General features: G+C 41.1%; 1 protein-coding gene across 1 annotated transcript in view; it reads left to right on the top strand.

Moving 5' to 3' along the window:
• The window catches only part of LOC144761792 (MFS-type transporter SLC18B1-like), an 815,703-nt gene that overhangs the window by 647,737 nt on the left and 140,874 nt on the right, over positions 1–27,092 (top strand). The window contains exon 10 of the mRNA XM_078647042.1: positions 47–142. Coding sequence (XP_078503168.1) covers positions 47–142 — 96 coding nt within the window. The remainder of the gene's footprint in view (positions 1–46; positions 143–27,092) is intronic.

The raw sequence follows: 27,092 nt of genomic DNA, 5'->3' as shown, positions 1-27,092 counted from the left end.
AATTCAAATTTGTGAACTGTGATATTTCCCACTTGTTTTTTCACAGTGTGCTATGGCTGTTCATCTTAACACTGGTCATCCTGGGCATTTTTCTTGGGCTGTCTGCCACCACACTCTTCCCCGAAATGCTTTCATGTGCATAGTAAGTAATAAATAATGTTATTTCTGGTGGTTAAACCGTTACATTTAAAAAACTTTCAACGCGTTTCATTTATTAACGTGATGTTTTCTCCACCGGGATTTGCAGTAGAAAAGCTACTGAAGGCTACCCAAACAGTGTGATGACGTACACTAACATGCAACAGGTGTGTTCGGATTAGTCCTCGTCATATCCATTTATTTTACTGTAGTCCTTTGCCTTATTTAAGCGTGTGGTCAATACTTTGTAATGCAACTAAGTTGACAAACCCAGTACGGGATCCAATGTAGAAGAATGACCCCCTATATTTTCACAGGAATGTTAGAAAACCATTTGTTTTTTCAAAAAAGAACCCTCACCCACCAACCTAGTTGTTGGCATGCTTCATTATAGGGTTCCCAGTTGGGCTGTTGAGTGCAACCCAGCTGTGCTACAAGGCCTGGCCTACAGAGAGAGTTTTTTTTGAGTGAAAGGGACAAGTGCAAATCAAAAGTACCTCTGGGAAGTCCAATCGTTAATTTTTATTCTTGGGTCTCTGGGGCACATTTGAAAATAAGGAACGGGATATGAATGAAGATAAAATTGGTCTTCTATGATCCCAATTACATGGTCTACATGTTTCAGCCTCAACAAAATAGTACTGAGGCTTTTGTCAAGACCAAAACAAAGTGAAAGAAAAGTGTGCACACACACTAAGGTGTGCAGTGATACAGTGACAACACCGTACTTACCGTTTACCACTGAGCTGTTAGCTAATCTGAAACAATAAAACACAACACATAATAAAAGACAATACAGAATGTAAACAATATGAATACTGTCACTAAGTAGGGGTGTGCTGGAGGGAATACAATCACCCACTAAACTAGGTGAAGTTGTGTTTGTGGTTTAACATTAGTGTGAGCTCATTACAAAGAGAAAGGGTCCACATGACACCCATACACATAGGCAGCCAAATGTACACAGTGAATGCCATATTGCGCAAAAAGTCATGTACTAAGGCATGCCGGTGAGTGGAGCAAGGTGTACTTATGATGTGGCTGGGGCCTGAATTAGGCCCGACTAGTTTTTAACCACATTGGTGCTAAGGCCATTCCCGCTGGGTGCTGAAATTTACATGATCCCATTGTTCATGACAAGGTCAGCTCGTCATAAGCACAGGAGCAGTGCACTGCATGACGAGCTGACCTTGTCATGAGCATGGAAGGGGTTAAGTGAGGGACAGTTAAGTGCTGTAAATGGTGTGGCTTGGTTTAGACGTTTGTGCCAATGTATTTTGCAGGCAAAAAACGATGTGCTAAAACCATATAAAGATGCCAGTTTTTATGCATTGTGCTAACGGCAATAGTAGAACAAATGTCGAAAAGGTAAGGCTTACAACAGCTACAAGACTTAAGTAGCTAAATGATCCCGGAGGTGGGCGGACTCCAATAGTCCGACACTGCGGGAAAAAGGAGATTATCCACCCACTAGATAATGTCAGCAGCGTGCAAGAAAATGGTCAAATAAGAGTCGAAGGCAAAACTTACTTCATTAAGGATGTCAGCCCTCAGATACCTACAGTGGTCCTCGACTGGATCCCGGTGGTATCGCTTGCTGGCTAGAGTAGCGCGTTTGTAGTGCAAATGCCGGAGGCCGGTGGTTGTAGCCATGCCCATCGCGTAAGTATACGTTCACGGCATGTCATAAGGTGTTCGGCGCTTAGCACTGAAACGCTAATCTTGTTGTGTTAGAGGCCAGCGAAAGTGAGGAAAAACGGCTTCGCTCCGTGTTGAAAAAAAGTGATATTGTCAGAAAGATTAAAAGACAGTTAGCTATATTGCACAATCAAAAAGAGTAGTTGGCCATAATGAGTTTTACTGTACAATTAAGGATGTATTACCTTACTACAGAGTGTGAAAAGAAAATGACATCAAAATAATGTGCAAATAATGACTATTACTCAGTCAAAAATATTTTAACTACATTGTGTCTTGATGTGGAGTACACAAAGGTTAAGGGAAAAATATTTTTCTGGGAATATTTTACTGGGAAGAAGAAAGGAAGACATTGCCAGTAGGCTTAGGGAAATTGAGAAACATGACCACTGCTAAATCGAAAATAGTATTTCGCAGACATAGAGTCAGTGCAACAAGAGTTGGTATGTGTGAATATGGGTGCGCTGCTGACATGTATACTAGACCTTTAAATGGTTTGGGAGGTCGAGGGTAAAGGAGCGGAACAGAGAATTCACCAGCACCGGGCTCGAGGGCACGAAAGAGTGAGCTGGTTTCGGCTTACAGGTAATGAGACAGGGAGCGTGCAATAAGTGTATCAATGTCAAGTTCTGTTTACAGACTCTTAATCGAGTTCCAGGGTATTTTGTAGTTCAGCCCTATCTTGTTCGTGGATAGGCGATATACCAAACATTGTTCCTTTTCAAATAGACGGTTTGGGACATTCAGAGTGGTGGTGTACAGTTGTTTAATGATCACCCAACTGAGATCATTGGTCATGTGTCCAGTTTCAAAGAAATGATCTGTCATCTTTGTGGTACTGCGCTTACTTCTTTACTTCTGATGTTGCTGCGATGTTCGCAAATGCGCGTTTTGATCTTAGTCTGGGGTGTCAAGGAGTCTAAGAAGATCTTTTATATCCTTGGGGAAGGTGGAGGTGGACTGCACTATAGGTTGCAAGAAGAAATCACAGAACTGTGACAGGGGTGCCAGTAAAGAGCCTATACCGGACACGATAGGCCTGCCCGCTGGTGGGTTAGTCTTTTTATGTATTTTTGGCAGTGCATAAAAATAGGGTATTTTCACCTCACTGGTTGTCAAGAATTCAGCCTCGTGTTTGTAATGATGCCCTCCATTTCCGTATTTCCTACTGAGCCATGTATTTTAGCCTTTAGGCTTTCACTTGGATTTTGTTCCAGTCGTTTGTAATTCCTTTGGTCATTGAGAAGATGGCTACATTCTGCTTGGTAGTCAACTTTGTTTTAGAGTACTATCTCTCCCCCTTTGTTGGCTGATCTGATGATAATGTGGTCATTGGACCTCAGGTTCGTAATGCCTCAAATTCTGTAATGATGGTATTTCTGAAAGGTTGGCCTTCTGCTGTATCGATATCGATAAATACAGCTTATTTGAAGGCAATGAGGTCAACTGGTATGGTGTTAGGGGAGGGGTAAAGGTTGACTTGATTCTCAGGCGGGGGTGTCACCCTGTTATTCTTGAGGATCCCATGTTTGATGGCCCTCAAAAAATGCCTTAAGTTTGACTTTTCAGAAGAACTATGACAACTGGCAATGGAGTTTGAATTTGTCGAGTCTACAAGTGGGCATGAAACCTAGCCCTTTGTTGAGTAGATCTTCCTCAATAGGGGTGAGGGTGTGGTAGGACAAGTTTGTCACTAAACTCTGTTGTAGCTGGGGCCCGCTTGTTGGTCTCTTGTTCTGCTCCTTGTGTTGGCTCACGATTTCTGGTCCTCTTCCTAATGTACTTGTTGCTGTGGCCTTCTTCTACCTCCCCCTAAAAAAGGAAACCTTTGGTTGTTGTTCATGAAGGGGGGCAGTGGTTGCAAAAAAGGTGAATTCCATTCATATAGCATATGGGGTTGGGCAGAGCATATGGACTAGAAAAGGCATCTGCCCACTTGGATGGAAATGTGGCCAAGGTTGCTGCCAGTTCTCTGTTCGTCCTCTTCCACCTTGTCTGTTCCTATAGCTTCCCCCACTAGAACCGCTGCTAGTTGACAGGTTATCATCAGAGGACCCCCCTGACATCTCCAGTCGTCTTGCAGGTTTATAGTCAGGTTCTGAGCAGGGATATATTTTAGTGTAGGAACATTTCTTAAGATCTTTCTGCTTTTTTTTATTTTTGATTGGGTCAGATTCTCTTTGTATTCCGCCATCTCTTTTTTGACCTCAGCTAGTTTTTTCTTAAATGCAGTTAGGGTTGTTTTGAAATGATTTTCCATAGCCTGGATTTCTATGAGAATTGCATCCGACAGGCGTTTCGCTGTCTGGATGATGAGAATGGTCCAATCTCTGGTACAATGCCAGGCTATTTGGGCCCAGTCCCTCCTTAATGCTGCATCTTCCAGGAAGATACGTGGGGCATTGGTAACAATTAATCCTTTGGGGGGGTTGTTGTTCCTCAGATACTCAGTGAGTATAAACCCGTGCAGGATTGTTCTGATTCTTGTCTTCTTTTTTTCAGTAAGATTTTCCCAGTCTGGACTCTGAGCTATGGTCTGTGCAACAATTAGATCGGCCATCAAAGGAGGGGCCGATAAAATCATGTTCATGTCTAATTCCGTGAATGTGAGACCTGTGTTTTCTGCTATGTTTGGTGATGAATCATGAAAAGTAGTATTGAAAAAGAGAGAAAAGAGAGAGAAAACTCTCACAGCTGTGCACTGTCTTAATACCAGTGGCAACAAAGAGAGAGTAAAGAGTACGGGGAGCGTCTGTCTCCCTGAAAAAGCTCAATATGCAAAAATGTGGACAAACCCGGTATGGGATCCAAAGTAGAAGATTGACCCCCTGTGTCTTCACAGGTATATTAGAAAATCATTTGTTTTTTTTAAAAAGAACCCTCAGCCACCAACCTAGTTGGTGGCATGCTTCATCATAGGGTTCTCAGCTGGGCTGCCAAGTGCAACCCAGCTGTGCTACTACGCCTGGACTAAAGCAGAGCGGATTGTATTTTGTTAGTGAAAGGGACAAGTGCAAATTAAAAGTACCTCCAGGGTGTCCAATCGTGAATTTTTATTCATGGGTCTCAGGGGCATGTTTAAAAATAAGGAACGGAATATGAATGAAGATAAAATTGGTCTATTATCCCAATTACATGGTCTACATGTTTCAGCCTCAACCAAATAGTACTGAGGTTTTTGTCAGGACCAAATAAAGTAAAAGAAAAGTGTGCACACACACTAAGGTGTGCAGTGATACAATGACAATACCGTACTTACGGTTTACCGCTGAGCTGTTAGCTAATCTGAAACAATAAAACACAACGCAGAATAAAAGACAATACAGAATAAAAACAGTATGAATACTTTCAGTAGGGAGGGTGTGCGGGAGGGAATACAAACACCCACTAAACTAGGTGAAGTTGTGTTTGTGGTTTAACATTAGTGTGAGGTCATTAAAAAGAGAAAGGATCCAGATTACACTCATATACACGTGTGACGACATACAACACCATCTCCAACCAGGTGTCAAAAATCATACAGAGTCATTGGCGGATTCTAGGAACAGGAAAACTCAATTGGGAAAGGCCTTTGTTCTCATACAAGAAAGCACGCAGCCTTAAGGACAGTTTAGTATCAACTCGCCCTCACATACAAGTACCTCCCACTCGCTTAGTTCCAAATGCGTGTGGACTTCCCATTGTGACAGGGCACTTCCCATGCGGGAACTGCAGCGTGTGTCATCTCACTAATTTAGTTAAAACCCTGAACTTGGAACCTGGAAAAACGTGGCAGTTAATCGAACATACCAATTGTAATTCCAGTAATGTTATGTATTTGATAACCTGCCCTTGCGGTCTCCGATACGTTGGTATGATGACATGGAAAATGAAAACCCGCACTTGCGAACATCGCAGCAACATCAGATGTAAGCACAGTACCACAAGGATGCAGACCATTTCCTTGAAACTGGACACACGACCAATGATCTCAGATGAGTGATCATTGTACAACTGGACACCACCACTCTGAATCTCGCAAACCGCCTGTTCGAAAAGGAACAACGTTGGGTATATTGCCTGGCCATGAACAGGATAGGCCTGAATGACAACATACCCTGAAACTCAATTAAGAGTCTATAAACAGGACATGGCGAAACTGCCTTGCCATTGATACACTTATTTTGCGCTCCCTGTCTCATTACCTGTAAGCCGAAACCAGCTGACTCTTTCATGCCCTTGAGCCCAGTACTGGTAAATTCTCTGTGCCACTCCCTTACCCTCGACCTCCCAAACCTTTTGAAGGTCTAGTATACATGTTAGCAGCGCACCCATATTCACACATACCAACTCCTGTTGTGCTTACTATGTCTCCGAATTACTATTTTTGATTTAGCAGTGGTCATATTTCTCAATTTCCCAAAGCCTACTGGCAATCTTTTCCTTTCTTCTTCCCAATAAAAAGTTTTTCCCTTAACCTATGCCTACTCCACATCAAGACCCAGTGTAGTTAAAATATTTTTGACCGGATAATAGAGTCATTATTCGCACATCATTTTGATATAATTTTCTTTTCACACTCTGTAGTAAGATAATCCATCCTTAATTGTACAGCAAAACTCATTATGGCCAACTACTTTTTTTGATTGTGCAATAAAGCTATCTGTCTTTTAATCTTTCTGAAAATATCGCTTTTTTTCAACACCAAGTGAGACAGTTTTTCTTCATTTCCGCTGGCCTCTTAACACAACAAGATTAGTGTTTCAGTGCTAAGCGCCCAACACCTGAAGTCATGCCGTGAACGTATCCTTAAGTGTTGGGCATGGCTACACCCACCTGCTTCCGGAGTTTGCACTACAAATGCGCTACTCCAGCCAGCAAGGGATACCACCGGGATCCCGTCGAGGGCCACTGTAGGTATCTGAGGGCTGACATCCTTGAGGAAGTAAGTTTTGCCTTCCACTCTTATTTTTCCATTTTCTTGCAAGCTGCTGATATTATCTGGCGGGCTCATAATCTCCTTTTTCCCGCAGTGTCTGACTATAGGAGTCCGCCCCCCTCTGGGATCATTTAGCTACTTAAGTCTTGTACCTCTTTTAAGCCTTACCTTTCTGCCATTTATTATACTATTGCCGTTAGCACAACACATAAAAACCGGAATCTTTATATCGTTTTAGCACATCGTTTTTGGTCTGCAAAATCCATTGGCACAAACGTCCAAACCAAGCCAAACCATTCACAGGACTTAACTGTACGGCACACAAGAACTAGTCGGGCCTAGTTCAGGCCCCAGCCACTTCATAAGTACTCCTCGCTCCATTCACCGGCATGCCTTAGTACACGACGTTTTACGCAATATGGAATTTACTGTGTACATTTGCCTGCCTGTGTGTATGGGTGTAATGTGGATCCTTTCTCTTTTTAATGACTTCACACTAATGTTAAACCACAAACACAACTTCACCTAGTCTAGTGGGTGTTTGTATTCCCTCCAGCATACCCCTCCCTACTGACAGTATTCATACTGTTTTCATTCTGTATTGTCTTTTATTCTGTGTTGTGTTTTATTGTTTCAGATTAGCTAACAGCTCAGTCGTAAACCGTAAGTACGGTATTGTCACTGTATCCCTGCACACCCTTGTGTGTGCGCACACTTTTCTTTCACTTTGTTTTTGTCCTGACGAAGCCTCAGTACTATTTTGTTGAGGCTGAAACATGTAGACCATGTCATTGGCATAATAGAAGACCAATTTTATCTTCTTTCAAATCCCGTTCCTTATTTTTAAACGTGCCCCAGAGACCCAGGAATAAAATTTCACGATTGGACACCCTAGAGGTACTTTTAATTTGCACTTGTCCCTTTCCCTCAGAAAAACCCCCTGCTCCGCTGTAGTCCAGGCATTGTAGCACAGCTGGGTTGCACTCAGCAGCCCAGCTGGGAACGCTTTGATGAAGCATGCCGCCAATTAGGTTGGTGGGTAAGGGTTCTCTTTTAAAAAAAAACAATGGCTTTCTAACTGTCCCGTGAAAATACAGGGGGTCATTTTTTTTACTTCAGATCCCGTACTGGGTTCGTCCATGTTGTTGCATATTGAGTTTTTTCAGGGAGACTGACTCTCCCCGCACTCCTTACTCTCTCTTTGTAGCCACTGGTATTAAATACATTGAACACATTGTATTCAAGGGCTCAAGGCACTGGCCATAAAAGCAAAGGTCTTTATGGAAATACCTGTAGTAAAATGTAAGTTATTGTCTTACCTATACAGTATGAATGGTAATGGTTACTTTAAAAGCAAGGGGTCAAGGATTCTGAAGGAAGGCCGCTTCTACCCTTAAGGAGTTTTTAGTAATAAATGCCTAATGGTTACCAGGGAGACCCATAGGCAACAAACCATGAAGATGGAACATTGTTTTGGTAGTTGTCTACAAGACGTACGGACAATTTGTTTTGTGTATATAGGCTGGAAGTCATCCTGCCAGCGTTTTATAAGTTTGGTCAATGATTGTGAACTTGAATTGTTAACATAGACCTAATGTAGAATTCAAGTATTAGATGCAACATTTTTTTCTGTATGACTCAATAATATGATGGAAACGATTCCACAGCCATTACAACCGGTGGGAATGTTTTAAGGCATATGAGTGATTATGTACAGGGATTGCCTACCATGGGTTTGATGGCTCAGTGGACTAATGCATCTACTGTATGGGCCTGTGTTTGACCACATGGTCACGGGTTCAAATCTTTGTGGGTCCGCTCGGCCTTTTATCCTTCTGAGGTCGATAAAATGAGTACTATTGCGTTGAGTACCAATAAACATCTGTCATTCAGCGCCAAGATACCCTTGGGTGGGGCTTTACAAATACTTTTTTTGCTATTCTAAGTAAACCAGCTCAGGCCTACCACTAAAGAACCAGTTTGGACAGATCTACGAGGCAACATTTTTTAAACATTTTTTTTATTATTGTAGAACGTACTTGGCTCAAGTCCTTTAGAGTGTTTTATAGCACAAGATTGCATTACACCAGGTCAGAATAATTTTTTCAGCTATGGGGAGATTAAGTGATTTTCCCAAAGTCACAGGATGTTCAGCTGACACCAGAACTCAAACCTGGTTTTCCAGTTTGAAGGTCGACAGCTCTGGCGATTATGCCCTATCTCCTTCCCTGCAAGAAACAACATGCAACATCAGACCCTTGTTAGCTTCAGTAGGTCGTGTCGTCAGTAAGGGAGAGCTTGAGTCTCATGGGACAACACGCACTGGGTCCATATGATGGAATACCAAATCAATTTCAGGAAAGTGCTTGAGCCATTTCTCCCAGACCACTGAATAACCTATGGCATCATTTCCAACATTGTCCAGATCAATTTAATTCCGAGGTTCCATCTCTATTTAATTAAAGATGGTCGATAGGCATGAAAGGAAGAATCCTGAACCTGAATGCTCAGCCAAAATCATTAAGAAAATCTGCAGAACACAGCTTTTCCAGTGTTCAGTATTTGTTGATTTATTCAAATAATAGTAACTTGACAGAAGCAAACGTTAATTCGTTGAGGGAATTAGTTTAAAACCAGAATCATAAATACTGTAATGCAAGGTGCCTTTAAGAAAATGAATACGCACCGCACATCTGGCAATTAATAAAATAATAGGAAATAAGTCCCACAAGGACCTCAAACATCTGCCCCTCCCTGAGCCACCAGGAGATTGACCCTAAAGCTGTCTAAACAACGGCATGCAGTGCATGAAAGGAATAGGTCTTTCCCAAAACATCTGTCTTTTTACAATGTGCTGATTATGAAAACACATCATTTTCATAGCACATTACGTAACAGTATTGAGATTTTATTTGCACATCGAACCATTTTGCCATTAATTTAAAAACGACTCCTACATGTTCATTATTTTCATTTGCTAACAATGCACATAGCTTGTTGCACAGAAGAAATTGCACGTTTTATTAACACAAAACACAAGAAAACAATGAACTGCTTTTGCCCATAAATAACACCGACATGTTAACAGAGGCTCAGCTGAGCAGCCTTGCAATGTTGCAACAGGAGAACATCGTTTACCAGGGAAGCTAGTGAAAGGTTATTTTGTTACATGCAAATAGAGACCTTGATTGAATTTATAATGATTTCCTTTAAAGGAAATTGAAACATGAACGTACACAGCTCATTTACAGCAAACTAAACATGCACTCTTTTGGAATGTGGCCTAGTGCGACCTAGTTATGCCAAGTAAAGCAAACCTAAATTAGGTACTGTTATTTAAATATAAAAGTAGGCCCTCGCAGATCTACCTTTGATCATTATTAATTATCACATTCATCTGACTAAAATATGTCGGTCACCATTATTGATTTTTCAAATCATCCGTCTGTGATGCTCTCATGTTATTGTAAGTGGCAGCAATTTGTTCATCAGGACCTTCCTTTGACATTTGCCTCATCGTCTGCTTCTTCTTGTTAGTACTCTTACATATAAAACCCCTAAAAAAGAACTAATTTTCAAAACTTTAACATTAGCACCATACTCGTTATTATAACCATTATTATGATTGAATTATTAATATTTATTAGTTTAGCTTTAGTAATCCTTTTAATACATTCATTTATCTTTTGCTAGATCTCCTAATGGTCAAATCCCATTCCCAAGGAGTGTCAAGGTATTAATATATTTGTTAATACTCTCACTATTATCTGAAATATATGTGCAACACTTAGGGCCCAATTCACAAAGGTAACTCAGACCCGAAGTCTAGGTTTAGACCTGAAGTCTAAGGGTCTGATTCCCAAAGGTAAACTTAGACCTGAAGTCTAGGTTTAGACCTGAAGTCTAAGGGCCTGATTCACAAAGGTAAACTTAGACATTCAGGTCTAAACTTTGACTTCAGGCCTAAATTTACCTTTGTGAATTGGGCTCTAAGTTTTCACATGTCAGACAACTCACTCTTTGTCTAAAAGCATTTCAAAAGAGAAGCTACTCTATTCTATTGTCAGCCATCTAATTGCAAACATCGCCTCACTAATTTTAACTAAATCTCCTATTGTGTTATCTGCTAAATGTTCTGCTAAAGTGAACAATATTGTAATCCTCGCATCATTCAAACCAACACCTATTGGAGGAATCAATACACCAATCCCATCTGATACTTGCTGCCCTACATTTTTTCTGTTCACTCTCCCATGATGTACATCACTCAAACTATCTACATGACAGATTTTGGAGAAAAAAAATATCTAAATGATACAAAGCTGCCCTACTCGGTGTAAAATATGTAGTTTTGTTATACATGTGATAAACTCCTCTACCCATATTATCAACACTACCTACTATACGAAACCGATCTGTGAGATAATTATAACTACAAACACTATTCCCTGTTGTAAGTGGTTATGCATTTCATTCTTTTTATTTGCATCATACTCCCACTGCGTTCCGTCTCTTTCTAGATTATAGGACCAGAATGTGTTTGCAACGTTTTTGTCACAGTCTCTTCTCTTGACTCATATCTCATCCGTTCATAACTTCTCAACTTATCTTTTGATATTTTCCTGTTTCATCTGCATTAGTCAATCTACACAAAAACATTTTTGATAGCTCTCACAGAGTTAATACGATGAAATGCTATAGAGCCTTTATTTGGTTCAGTTAATTAGAGATTTGAAATATGGGGTAGGTAATTTCTTGATAATCTACATTAAAGTCTTCTTAATAATCATGGTGTGTGATAATAGAGTAATATGCTATGCACAATACCTATAAGAAAGAGGTAGCTATGTATAAGTCACACCTACTGAAGCAGGAGTAGGTAAGTGAGTACAAATATAACAATCAGAAAAAATTCCCTACAGTCCTTGCAAAATCTACTCGCCCACTTGCTATGACGAGTCAGATTTTATTATTTGGAGCTATATTTAGGACCTAATCTACCGTTCTAGCGAGTTGACAAAAAATTGTTCAGTCAGAAAGGGAAGGTGCAATAAAGATAACTTTTTTTTATTTTTATCTTTTCATATTTGGTCTGAGGCCAGAAGGCAGTTTACAATTAGTTTTCCTTATCTGGCTTCAGAGTTCCAAGATTTTGTAAAGTGAACTTTCTGACCTGCTGTTCAAAGTCTGAAACGAATAGGTGTAGTGTATCAGGTTTTTTCTAACACACATACAGGCCTAGATGTATCAAGCCGTTTACGAATCGCAAAGGCCGAAATTCGCAGATTTTCGGCCTTTGTGAATCGCAAACGGTCTATTTGCATGTTTTGGCATGCATCAAAAATTCGCAAATTAAGGAATCGCAAAAATTTGCGATTCCCTATTTTGCCATAGCATTTAAGGAATCGCAATTTTGCGATTCCCTAAATGCTATGTATTTGTAGCATTTTTCAATTGCGAATTTTGGTTAAGAAATCGCAAATTACCACCAACTTTTTTTTATTTTTATCTTTTCATATTTGGTCTGTGTCCAGAAGCTGAGGCCAGAAGGCAGTTTACAATTAGTTTTCCTTATCTGACTTCAGAGTTCCAAGATTTTGTAAAGTGAACTTTCTGACCTGCTGTACAAAGTCTGAAATGAACAGCTGTAGTGTGTCAGGTTTTTTCTAACACACATACAGGCCTTGATGTATCAAGCCGTTTACGAATCGCCTAGGCCGATATTCACAGAATTTCGGCCTTTGCGAATCGCAAACGGTCTATTTGCATGTTTTTGCATGCATCAAAAATTCGCAAATTAAGGAATCGCAAAAATCTGCGATTCCTTATTTTGCCATAGCATTTAAGGAATCGCAATTTTGCGATTCTCTAAATGCTATGTATGTAGCATTTTTCAATTGCGAATTTTGGTTAAGAAATCGCAAATTACCACCAACTTGTAGTTGATGTTAATTTGCGAATTCTTTTAAAAATGCACAATTTGGCATTTTTGAAGGTGGCATGTGACGGACACACATGCCCCTAGGGCATGTATGTGCGCCATATGCACACACATGTACATTTCAGGGGTGCAGCAGGGTGTCCTTGAGACACCCCTGCACCCTTGAAATTATTCTCAATTTGCGATTAGCAAATTGCGAATCGCAAATTAAGATTAATTTCACAATTATTCCTATAGGCCTCCTGGCCCATAGGAATGAATGGGAAATTATTCCTTAATTGCGAATTCGCAAATTGCGAATTTGCAAATAAGGAAGATTAATAAATCGCTAAAAAATAGCGATTTTTTACATACATCCCATTTTGCAATTTCTAAATAGCGATTCCTTAAAAATCGCTATTTAGAAATCGCAAAGGGGTATGTTGATACATCTACCCCCTGATTAGCTAATAAGTCAACTGTACAAACATTTCAAAATATATTTCAGTAGCTCTGAAAGCCCATTTGTTGTACTTCTGTGTGATGAAAAAATATTTAAATTGGCTGACAAACAAATCAGAACACTTCACTTGGTGATATGTAAATGATAAATATGTTTTCTGAAACCCAATTCTCACAGATTACTGTTAAAACACCACATAGTTTTATCAGAAAATCTGCACAGTAGTGGGAAGGTTTTAGCCCATTTCTCTGAAGTATGCTGCCTGTAACTGATGCACTACTATATATATATATATATATATATATATATATATATATATATATATATATATATATATATATATATATATATATATATATATTCACTGAAAAAACCATAGGTTATAGACCATATATAGTTAGGAATTAGCATTTACAAAACCTTGAAAATTCACTGAAAAAACCATAGGTTATAGACCATATATAGTTAGGAATTAGCATTTACAAAACCTTGAAAATTCACTGAAAAAACCATAGGTTAGAGACCATATATAGTTAGCTGGACATTTTATTGACATAAAACCAATGAAATTCCATATATAGTTAGTTGCACTAACTATATATCGCGCACCCGCAATCCACTGCTGATGATGTCACATATTACATCATTCATGACATGGTCAGTGACATCACTGATGACATCACTGATGACATCTCAAATGACATCACTGATGACATCACTGATAACAACATCCAGTGATTTTTTGTTTCTGTAAAGTTTAAATATGTCTTACATATTGAAGAATGAGTGGATGTGTAAGTGTCTGGACGAAGGATTTAGTAGCTGCATGACTGACTGTATGAGTGAGTGATTAAATGTGTCTCACTGACTGCATGGGTTAGTGACTAAACTGTCTTAATTTGTGCATCATTATGTCTGTTGTTCTGTAAACTGCTGCATGTGTTGATCAGTAGCTATATGAGTAACTATATGGGTTATTGATTGATTGCCCAAGTATTTGTATGGGAGACTGAGTGTGTGTGTGGCTAGCTGGGAGGTGTGTGACTCTGTGCAGATCAATGTGTACTTGTATCAATGATTGTATAAGAAGGTAAGTATGTGTTAGTATATATTTGAAAATGTAAGGTGCTCTATGTTTAACTGTATAGACAAGAAAATGGAAGTGTCATTGATTCTTTACAGGACTGACTAGGTGTGTGAGTAACTCCATGGATGAGTGGCAGACTGTGAGTGTCTGTATAGGTGTATGAGTGCATATGATAGTGTTGTAAAGATGAGTGATTGTATGTATGAATGATTGTATGGGTGAATGAGTGAAGGTGTGTGTAGACGTAGCAATCAGTGAGTGCGTACGTAGTAACTAGTATTGGTGTGTCAATGGTTTCAAAAATTATACTCTGTATTTAACACTGGGTGAAACAGAGGTTATATTAAAATGTGAGGAGATGCATTGTATTGTCACATGAATGATATCATCAGTGATGTGGTCATTGATGTCAAATGAGATGTCATCAGTGATGTCATCAGTGATGTCATTTGAGATGTCATCAGTGATGTCATCAGTGATGTCACTGACCATGTCATGAATGATGTAATATGTGACATCATCAGCAGTGGATTGCGGGTGCGCGATATATAGTTAGTGCAACTAACTATATATGGAATTTCATTGGTTTTATGTCAATAAAATGTCCAGCTAACTATATATGGTCTCTAACCTATGGTTTTTTCAGTGAATTTTCAAGGTTTTGTAAATGCTAATTCCTAACTATATATGGTCTATAACCTATGGTTTTTTCAGTGAATTTTCAAGGTTTTGTAAATGCTAATTCCTAACTATATATGGTCTATAACCTATGGTTTTTTCAGTGAATTTCAATGTTTTTTTAATAGCAAATATCATAAGCTGTCGAATGTCAAGTACGTGGTAAGTAAAAACATTTTCGTGTTTATGCACACTGATCTGCTTTGAATGCTGCCCCCACCCCTCATTTCTATTAGGAGTACTCTCTCTTTGCAGATAGTGAAGGGTAGTTAACGCAGGCCTTTGCCCCCGTTGTAATCCGTCGTGCCTGCTTCTCTCTCCATTTGATTGATTGTTCTCTTTGGTTCATTCTCTATTTACAAACAAGCACAGAGTCGCAATACTCTGTTTAGTCTTTGCAGATAGCGAAAAATCGTGTAAAAAAACAAAAGGAATCGAGCAAAATCAGTAGGCCACTAATGGGATCTCTTTTTGACCTCGCTAAAATAGAAACATTAGGAACAACCTGTTGAAAATAGCAATGTGTATGTACATAAGCGGCGTTCATTTGTGTTCACAGTACCCCTTGTTGATTGTTTGAATCGAGCATTGAATTGTTCGAAGTTGGTTCTCTTAAGGATCTTCTCTGCCTGCAAACAAGGAAGAATAGGAATATTCTCTCTCCCTTTGCAGATAGTGAAGGGTAGGTAACGCAAGCCTTTAACAGGTCGTACCTATTTCATTCCTCATTGATTGATTGATTGTCCGAACATTGACTGTTTGGGAATTAGTTCTTTTTGGAGGTATTCCCTGTTTGCAAATAAACGTAGGAAAATCTTTGCAAGTAGTGAAAGGGTAGGTAATGCGGACCTTTCTCCCCCGTTGTAATCTGTCATGCCTATCTACTCCCCACTGATTGATGCACCTGTTTCACCCGGACCATTTACTAGAGATATCTGGCCCAACAAGAGAGCACCCCTAGTGAAAAGGACATATGCAATAATAACGAAGTGATCACTGTATCCTGTTAACAGAAACTTTAGCATGAAACAACCTGGAAAGAAAAGAATAGGAAAACGAAAATCAGTAGGCCACTGATGAACCTTTTATTAAATAACAAACAAAGAAACGATAACAATACGTAATGATAAAACCTATTATTGTCCTAGAAACAAGAAACGTTAGAAGTAAGCCCGTAATAAGAAACCTGAAAACATCGCCCCTCACTGCCCCAAAACGTGTCTGTCCCACCGCCTGCCACGGCCAAATAACGGCAAACTGGGAAAGATAGAAGTCAGCAGACATCCGCCCCATTCTAGAAACTTCCAAAGGGCAACAGGTTTTCGGCTACGCCCAGCCGGAAGCAACACATATAAGGCGGGTCCTGCTGCCACGCCTCGGAGATCATCACGTAGGGTGTAGCCGGAGGAGAGGCCGAGGCCGAGGCCAGCGGGACCCGGCCAGGGGGATTGACAACGCTGGAGAGTTGCAGGGGGAGGAATGTCCGTGACCTCGACCCTCCCCTCTCTCTCCCAGTCCGGCCGCGGTGGCCCTTGACAGTTTCAGGTAGTCCCGCCACATTCTCTACCAGTCCGGCCACCAACGGCCGGGGCCGATGGGATCCGGCTGCAGCCGATAAACCAAGGGGGCCAGAGCAAGGGGCGTCCGGCCGACATCCACCGGAAGCCCGGCCCGAAGACGGACGGGACACCTTCTTTCTTGAATAATGGCTTTGACAACACTGGGGGGGATGTCTTGCACATGCCTCCGACCCCCCCCCCCCTCGTCCTCATCGCCTGGTCCGGCCATAACAAATCTCAAGCGAGACGCCGTGGGGTGCACTGGGAGGGAGAGACGGTGCGAACAGGCCTCTCCCGCCTCCCCAGTGGAGGCTTCCCACCTGCACCCTCAGCGCTCCAGGCGCCCGGAAAAGGGTTCTTCCACTGTGGCGATGCTGCAACGTCTCGCCCGGCAGGGTGGAGCCCGTCCGCTCATTTGACCCCGCGATCGCCAGTAGCTACCGAACTCTCAAAATGGTGATCGACGTGGCAAGAGCGGGCCAAGCATAAAGAAATGGCCCGGTCACTGGTTGACTCCACCACAGTAGTCCTCCACGACCTTGAAGATTCTAGAGGAGCCGCGGGAGTCTCCGACCCCCGCAGACACCCCCGATGGGGAATGACTGCCATGATCGCCCGTGGAGTGACGAAACTGTATCCGCGGGACGTCGGCGCTCCCATGCTGGCGCCAGCCTCACTTTGAATTACTAGAATCCTGCAAACCTCAGTTCCGGTGAAAGCACACTGTGACCCGGTAGGAAAAATTGTTGCACCCCCTCCCCTTTTTGACTGATAGTTCAAACTGTCATGTATTCCTATCGGTTCTGAATCGATCCCCCTATTCCTGACCCTATTCTAGTTAAACAAACCAACAAGTTAACTAGCAGTCAGCCCATGAGGCAGAAAACCCCCATGATGCAGATACCGTTATCTGACGCAGTCACACTACGGCACAGGAACGTGTTATCTGATTAGGTCATAACGCTTGCGATCTAATTAGACAAGCGATATTCCTCCAGCCCCTGATAAGGCATACGGAGTTCTCATAACAAATCAAACCTATGACAACCTGGGTAAAACCCTGCGGCCATTGTTTTGATTTCACCGAGAACTTTAGTAAAAGAATGTGCTAACGAGCAAGTCGTATGACATCTTTATTGACGTATCTATGTCCATCCTTACGTCAATCTCGGCACCTTAAAGGTATAAATATTACCGATCTTGCCATATGCAAACACACGCGTGGTGACGAGACGGAGCAGCCATACTTGCCGAAGCCGAGAGCAGAGCAGACCCCGCTGGCAGCAGCCCCGCCTTTCTGACGCACTGAGAGACGCGCTGCTTTCTCCTGCCGAGAATCCAGCAGGAATATCGAGACCAGAGAGAGAGATACCATTCCTCATTCATCCTAACTTCCAGGTACAGAACTGAATAACCCCTCTCAGAGAATTCTTTAGTTATTCACTTGGCAAAAACAAACTTAACTTAAACTGTAACTTTCTATTCCCGCCCACGCATTAGACTTAGGTCAGGTACACGGGGTAGGCGTATTTAGAAACACCAGTTGAGTACGTTTAGTCAAATGTATATGTGTATGTAAATATATTTTATTCATTTTAAAACATCATATGGCTTAGAAACCATATCAATGTTTTTACAGTATTACTTTATACTATTGCTTTTAATGTATGCACTTTACTTAACTATAAGTATCGCAATAATATCGATCCATTTCTCTTGTACGAGAAAAGAGACTGATCAATAAATAACACCTTTTTATTGAACACGCCCGTCTCTTCCTTTTCTCTACATTCTGATGAGACTAAGAATGCACGTACTGACTGAGTAAAATAATTTGCCTTTTGTTCACACGACTCTCGAGATTGACTCTTGATTAGGGGAGAGCAAAGTTGTCATGTTCTATGGTTGTCAGAAACTAAATCCCGTCTTGTCTAATCAGGGAAGTTAATTCCTCCTTGAACATTCGAGAAAGTTTCTAGCGAACTCTGAGCTACGCTGGCAAACCCAAAACTTAAGTCTAGTATCGACAGTAGTAGACCTAGTTAACGTCTGGCCTAGGCCTTTACTGCTGTAGGTATTATTCCAATGCGCAGAGCCTATTGGGAAGATAGGAACTACACTACATGGCGCCCAACGCGTTTGGAAAGGGCGATAAAACTAACGTAAGACATTTAGAGTAACTCAGTCGTGCTTTCTCACTCAGACCCCTTTTCCCACATACTCCAAAGACGTCTGGAGTGGGTGAAAGGTAATATCCGCCAGACCTCGCAGGAGGGAACTCCTATGTATGGTTCTTGGTTTTGTCAACGTTGAAGGATAAACAGTTCCAAAATATTGTGCATCTAATCTTTGTTCCAGAAGAAACCTGATCTGCAAACAAACAAAATAACCTTTTTGACAGTAAAATGTCTGACAATGAGGATGAAAGAGAGGCAGTTAGATTAGCAACTGAACTCGCAGATGCTGATGCTACCATGCAGGCAGCAGACCCGGATATAATACTAATCCCGGTCACCAAAAGGAAATCTATAACCTTAAAACTTATAGAAAATGGACTGACACCTAGAGGTGGCACAGTCATATTCGTAATTGAGGCACACGAATATCGGCAGACAGAGGTATACTATACATGGATACATTTTCCAGCAGCAAATGCTGTAACAAAGTACTTCCACTATTACAAAATAGAGGTACCACCTGACATTTACACTCCATTCGAGGAGGTGGAAGTACCACTCAAATTCCAAGAGCATTTGCTCTTATTTGATGGCGCCCTAAAACATAACAATCACATCACCAGGCTCGGTCCTTTAGGTAGACCAGGAGCAACGTGGCCGGTCTTAGCCGGATACACACCACACCCAGACATCGAAGGGATGTCTACTGGAGAGCTGTTAATACAGCTAAAACAATTACTAAAAATTCACAGACAATTAGTCCAGTATGTAATGCGGACTTCAACAATTCAGCCAACGATTAAACTTCCACAGCTGACCCCTCACCAGGGGAACACAAATAAAATTACACCACAGAACATCCAATCCTGCCTAGGTAAAGTACCGGCTAAACGGGAACAAATACCATTCTGGTTGGCACAGAAAATTACCCAAATAGAGGCGGTGTTTCCTGACACCACCCCGTTAGAAAAACATAGGATTCTGACTATCTGTCTTCCAATGGGAATCGCACCACACATAGAGGACTGTGACACTTGGGGTACAGTCTTCGCTTCTATCTACACAAAAACGCACGGTGTTCCATCCATTTCGGTGATACCAGATGTGCTAAAACAAATTCAAGATGAATACGGTCCAGAACCTGCTTTAACTCTTGGTATGAAATTACTGAAAGACTTCAAGCAGGTCTCGGCTATATTATTAGCCAACATAAAAGGTGAAGCAGCAAACGTGGCGATCCGCCAGAGGTTAATAGAGACAGATATAGCAGACCAACCAGCTGAAATTGCCAGAATCATAGAAAAATCCTATGAGGAACTAGGTAGAGATAGTTTAGGTGGAATACCAGTAAAACCGCAACTGACTGAAAGTCCAGAAAAAATATTTTTTAATAATAATTCACCAAAAAAGAACTGGGATGGAAACAAACAATCCAATCCTAAAGAAAAGAAATTCCAGTCCAGAGGAAGGTCTCCTAGGCGAAGAGAAAAATCTCCAAACCGAAGACAGAGGTCACCGCAGAGTGACCCCTCTGGGAATAGATATAACCTTAGAAATAGGGATAATATTAAAAAACCTGATAGATATCAAGACATTGATACACGTCCCTCTCAATCTTTTCAGAATTCCTCGCAGAAATCGGAAAGAAGAGGACGATCAGAACAAAGAGAAGAGCACGCCAAGTCCAAAGACAAGGAACCTGCTCAACTAAAAAAGAAATTACAATTTCCAAAAAAGAAGGTAGCCAGTATCAAGGTAGTTAACAATGCCGAGAATACTGAGGACACAACTGAAAAACGGAGAGTGGGCTCAGACAATGCTGGACAGTGCAGCAGAAGTGAGCATAGCTCGCAAAGTCCTTATGAATCATCTGGAGACAGTGGACACGAATGAATATCTTCAAGTGGAAACTGCAGACACCAGGGTTAGCAAACCTCACAAGATATACGAGATAACATTACGTATAGAGGGAGATAAGACTAGGAAAATAAGGGGACTATTTTGGGATAATCTCTCCAAGGGCTATGATATCCTTCTAGCTGAAAAAGACTGGCCACCAAAGTTTGTCAGGGAGTGCCCTCATGGCGAAGAAGTAATTATGCCTGCCTTCTCAAATCAAATTCCAATTCATAAAAAATACACACTTGCTAGAAAGTGGGCAGTGGCTCTAGCACCTGCTTTATATAAAAATCATGTAGGATGGGATGAGGATTCTCCTCCTCACAAAATCCAGCTAAAATCACAACCTACTGCACAAAGGCAGTACCCAATTAAGCAAGAAGCTAAAAAACAGGTAAATGAAATACTAGATCAGCTAGAATACCAGGGGGTGATTGAAACTTGCACCTCACAAATGAACAATCCTTTGTTTCCGGTCTCCAAACCAGACAATTCATATCGTCTAGTTTTGGATTACCGACACCTTAACACATGTTGCAAAACTTTTGCAGTGCAAAACTCACACAGTGCTGCACTAATGAATAACATAGTGCGCAAAAAATACAAAACAACCTTGGACATCTCCAATGGATTCTTTTGTCAAAACATAGCACCAGAGAGCAGATATTTAACTGCATTCTCAGTAAATGGCACTCAAAAACAATTCTGTCGGTTAGCCCAGGGGTACAAGAACAGCCCGGGGGTATTCTCAGCGAGAGTAACAGAATTACTACAACTATATGATGATGAAGCATTATCTTATGTCGATGACATTTACTTAACAGATGATGACTTGGAGACTCACTTGAAAAGAGTGAACACCATAATACTTGGGTTCGCAGCAGAGGGTTACAAATTCAACTTTAAAAAACCCAGAATTGCCCATCTGACAGTCCTGTTCGTAGGATATGAATTATCAAGTGTAGCCTGGCTTACAATCTTCTAGAACTAGAAGAATTAAAAAATCTAGAATATGAAGAAACATACCCTCTGCCAATCGACATTCTGCCTCTACGACATTACGCCTGTGTAATCTATACAGATGGACATGCTCAACCCTCCGTTTGGGGAGAACAGGCATACAACCCCACATGTGAGATTACAAAAGAAGTGTGGCGCGGAGGTAAACTAAGACCTCTATTAACAAAATCACACTCAGTAGAAACTAATTCAGAACTACAAACTGAAATAATAGCATTGAAAATGGCGCTATATAATGCGGATCGCGAATTCCCGACACTTATAGTGTCAGATTCATATTACTGCGTCAAATCATATAACAGCGATTTGCAGACATGGATTCAAAACGGTTACAAAGATGACACAGATGCACCAATAAAGCAGAAACTACTCTGGGAACAAATAGCTCTTTTACAAAAAGAACTACCAAAGACTCACGTGACTCACTCACTGAGTCATCAGCGTGATGGCGTTCACGTTGTAGGGAATTCATTGGCTGAAACAGCCACAGCGGCAGCCACTAAATCGGTTCCCGTAGTTCGAAAAAAGCGTACATTAAAATACATTGACGGTGAAACAGTGCTGGCGGTGAAAACGTCATCAAAAGGCGACTGCTCAGCGTTACCGATCAACTATCCACTCAATTATACATACATAATCGATGCAAACTCCGTCCCTTTTGCTCGAATCCCTGGAGTGGGGGATAGAGTGATTCCAAACATGGACAGGAGAAACTTGTTAATCGCAGACGCACATATGGGCGAGGGTCTCAGACACCTCAAACTAAAAGATTCTCTGGAAGAATTACAATCACGGTACTGGTGGCCAGGCATGAGCCTACATCATACCATGTTTGTAAAAAACTGCCCAAACTGCAACAGAAATCGCAGTGGGGAGAGAAAAAATATAGTACGGTGGAATCTGACTGCAGATAATATCACCAGTAAAAAGCAGGGCTTGCGATTAACATATACAGGCTAGTTCCACTTATAATGTAGATCACCAGCACTCGGCTGACGTCCGGACTGTTATACAAAGATTTGCGAGTCTAAATGGCATATACGCTAAGAGCATGCTACGTTCGACCACTGTTTTCACTCAAGCCCACCAGCCTGGGGGGAAACATGGCCGAATGAGCACAGTCCAGCGGGAATCTTCTCACTTCCTTCCTGAGGGTACGGGTTGGTGTAAAGAAAAAACCAAGGCAGAAAGCAATCTGTAACGGAAAGGATATTAGGTTCGGGAGCTGGGTAGGTCAAACATCTAATAAGTGTCCAACGTAGTCTCAATAACTTGCCAAGAAATTCTCTGAAGGGATTCAGTGCGTACGAATTATTATTTGGAACTAGGATGATTATCTCTGACATTGATAGTCAGACTTCAGTGGTGAAAGAAAAAAGCTTTGATATCAAAGACCGTTTGGCTATTTTGCAGGACTTAAACAAAACAAGAAAAGACCTGAGCAACATAAAGTTGAAACAACAGCCAACAACCACTGAAGAACCACCACCTGTCCCAGCAAGACCTGTCTGGATTCCAAAAGTCGGGGATCTAGTCAGGGAAAAGATCGCGGTAAAGAAGGAATTTAGGCCTTCTTACAGAAAAGCAGTTCCTGTCTTGTCTGTCAACGGGACAAGATCAGTTGTACTACCGCCACTTGCTGGTAAAAAGGAGAACCGAGTTGTATCCATCGACATGGTAAAACCACAACATGTGGCCGATAACAAACAGTAGGCCAAGTGGACTCCCAATAAGTAGCAGAACACCAAGGTTTGCTACCAGTACAGAGGTCCTAACGAAGAGGCTCATCACATTCGAAACGCCTACAGAAGAACAACAAGGACTATGCAACAATGCAATAGAACTCAGACCTCTGAAAACCCAAATAAAAACATTTAGCAGAGACACACCAATCTATAATGAAGTACCAAGTGAAAATGCAAGAAACAGAAATCCTGAAGCAATTGGAACTATTGACAGAACTGCATCCGGCTACTTCATAAACTTCGATGATTCCTCTGAAGACTTCAGTGAATCAAAGACACAGCCATCATCAAAATCCTTTAAAGACAAAACTAAGGAACTTTTGAAAGAACTGAAAGAAACATATCTGATTTCCCCATGGATTGAATTTTGGGTGGGTTTTGGTGCATTTATCCTCATACTTTGGCTCATCATGGTACTTACTTTGGGACGCTTCATTGAGGGAAAATATGCTAAAATGGACACAGCAAGCCAGAACATCAACTTGGTCCTCAAACCACACACATCTTCACACGTCGAGAAAAGAGAACTTTCTTCAGCCAACTTCACAGCCAATCCGATACCTGGTGGGGTAGCCTGGGACAACACTGACTATGAAATTTATGGTCCGGTCGAGATCCTGAAATATCCACACCAAATTAAGATCTCATTGAGTGACTTTGCAAAACCAAACTCATTTGCTGATGATTGGGACTTCGAAAGTATTAATAATATGATGTCTGACTTAGTAATGTCTGCTAAATTTACCAAACATGATTATTTGCAGGGTTCTACAAATTATGACAGTATGTATTGCTATAACCACTATGGTAATCACTTTTTACATAGATCTGCACAACCTAGAAATGTGTTAAATTATAATCAATGGGAACATTGTGCAACACCTCCAAAAGGGAGCTCAAGAACCGTTTACGACAAATATTCATATTTTTCAGGTTTTAACACGAGTAATGCTGAAACATTTTATTTTAAATTGTCAAACAAGACAGGAACCAAAACCATGATAACCAACACAAAATTGTTATATTCAGACTCATTTTTTGCACACATGAATACCTTTGGATTTGATTATTGGGACAAAAATGTTGAATTGAAAAGTGTTTGGGGTACAAAAGATTGGCAAGTACAGGGTATAGAAGCTTTGTTTAGAGCCTGCATGATCCCAGAACAAATGATATTTTTAAATGACACTGTTCAACAAACCACCTGTCTTGGCCTAGCCAAAATCAAAGATTTAAATAACCCGTCTATTCCAAAGCCAACAATGTTTAGCAACACTTCTAAAGATGAAGAGATAGACGTAAACCATTTATTAAACCAAAACAGAACACATCCTGATTGGAAACAGTGGTTGATCTGGCCCACAGATACTAATAACTGTCAAGACAGATTCCTGAACAAAACACAGGGTTTCAAAATGAACAGGCCAGACCCTAGATATCCTCAAAGACATCACCCAGGGATAATAACCACCTACAGTGTGGGCAAATTATGCCTTCAATGGCTACAAACTTCCACACTGGCTGAAATTAAGCAACACCTAAGTTTACTTACTGATGGTGCTGACTTGCGTGATTTCACTTTGGGACCACGCAAACAGCGTCAAAAGCGTTTCATAGCAGCCTCTGTATATGCAGCATACAATGAGGCCTGGAAGGTTAATCAAATTGAAACAGCAGAGAGAATACGGGAAATTGACCGTATTAATTTGGAAAAATCACTTTCTGTAGTGGACAATGGGTTAATGACTCTGTCCTCCAGAATTTTTTCATTGGACAGCATTGTGTCTTCAGCAATCGATATATTATCGCAAGACTTACTGTTATTACAACATGGTTAGTCACAATTGCGTTCTATTGTACAGCTTGGCTGGACGTTACAAAATCTGCGTTCAGGCTATGTGCCTTGGCGTTTAATCAACACAACGTCACTATTCCAAATCTTTAACCTTACTGATAGACAAATCGGTATGGCACAAAAGGGTGCTGATTATACAATCTTGATCATTGAAAAACTAGAAAGATTACCAATGACAATGTCAGAACGACCTGTCAGTGAATGGATAATACACGGAATCATAAATATTCCAATCTCAACCTTCAGGTTTCAATACTGCCAAAAATATATACAGGCTGACATGTACGAGAAATTGGGAAAGGGGTACCTTAAAACAACATGGAACCTGCCCTATTCACATGCATGTGTCAGTAATAAAGGCCAGAAAGTGTTTCTTAGTGGCAACAATTGTGCGATGTCACTAAGCGGCACGCTTCTGTGTAACGGAATTAGTTTGCATGGAGCCTGTGAAGGGAATTCATACAACCTTTCATGTCACCAGCAAGGCGCACCAGCAACTGAAATAGAACCATTCTTTCAAAGACTCTATAATGGGAGTTACATTCTTATTGTAGACCGCAGATGTTGTAGTCTTATGCCCGGGACTCCTTATCTAGTTACTACGACTGCGAAGGTCAAGTGCTGTGGACGCTCATTGTTCCCCAGCTCCTTCCCAGACAGGGAGGCAAGGGCATGGCCCGATTTGAAAATTACTTCTATTCGAATAGATACTTTAAGCAGAATGAAAACAGTCCTTCTTCAGACGCCTACCAGGCTCAAGTCATCAAAAGAAACGTATGATCTACAAGTCGCAAGGACGACTGCAGAGATACATACATTATTATCAACTAATTCCCCCGTACATTTCGCGGAAATCCTGAGTGAAATCTTAAATATTTCTGATACCAATGGGGTCTCAAATGTATTTAAGACAGTATTTTCGATGGCATTAACACCATTCAAAGCCATACTGGGTATTTTTCCAGATTTCGTCCATTCGATTTTTGGCGGACTTCCCCTGATCCTGGGACTAATTGCAGGAATCCTATTCTTAGTCCTTATTTTTCGTTATGGCAACCCATGTCACAGACAAAACTCTTGCGACAAGGGAAGAAACAATCCTAGCCATTGCATACCGGGACCGGATATCAAAAATCCTGGGACTCTCCCGGCTTAGAGACCTAAACATGACTTGGTTTCTATCATTTCGACCAATGTGGCAAAGATGTGTTTTACCTGTACTGAGGTGTCTGCTATGCGGAGAAGAATGCGTGTTAGACACCTGTCTGACGCTACAATCGGATGCGCCGATGGATGCAGAAACATTGTTGAGCCCGATTAAGGTTCATGCTTTGTGCTGCCCTCAAAGGCTACCAATCCTGATGACGGCATTCGTGGAAGCTTCACCACTACGATTGATGGGTAGTGAAGTTCAAGATGAAAGCAGCATCGAACAGGTACGACCTTCTGTCAGTAATACAAATCAGAATGTCAATGGAGACAATCATGCGCAAGAATGCATGATTACACCTATTTCCGAGTTAGTGGAACTTTCCCAGGAAGCTGTTGACAGTTTTTTCGAAAGCCTAAATGATATGATGTTCTCACCCGAACAGAAATAGAGACTTTTGAGCAAGCTCGCACACGGCGTTCCCTGAATTCGGCCTTCAACTTTAAAAATAAAGTCACATGAACATTTTCGCTCCAGTTCACGGACAGCAGTTTTTTCAGCAGCCCCAAATATTTTTGCATATTTTTCGGGACACTATCTTCTGCTTAAAGTAAGAACTATTCTTAAAGAACTAAGGTTTCTAAATTTTAGATAGCTTATAGACATTAGCTGCCCGCTGGCATGTTCATAAAGATATTTTATTCTGTGATGGAATGGTCTCGAAACTTTTTTCTGTAAGACATCATTTCATGTGTAATTCTCATATACCAAATAAGCAATAATGT

This window comes from Lissotriton helveticus, chromosome 6 (genome assembly GCF_964261635.1).
Source record: "Lissotriton helveticus chromosome 6, aLisHel1.1, whole genome shotgun sequence".
Lineage (NCBI taxonomy): Eukaryota > Metazoa > Chordata > Amphibia > Caudata > Salamandridae > Lissotriton > Lissotriton helveticus.
This window is presented reverse-complemented; position numbering and strand designations above follow the sequence as displayed.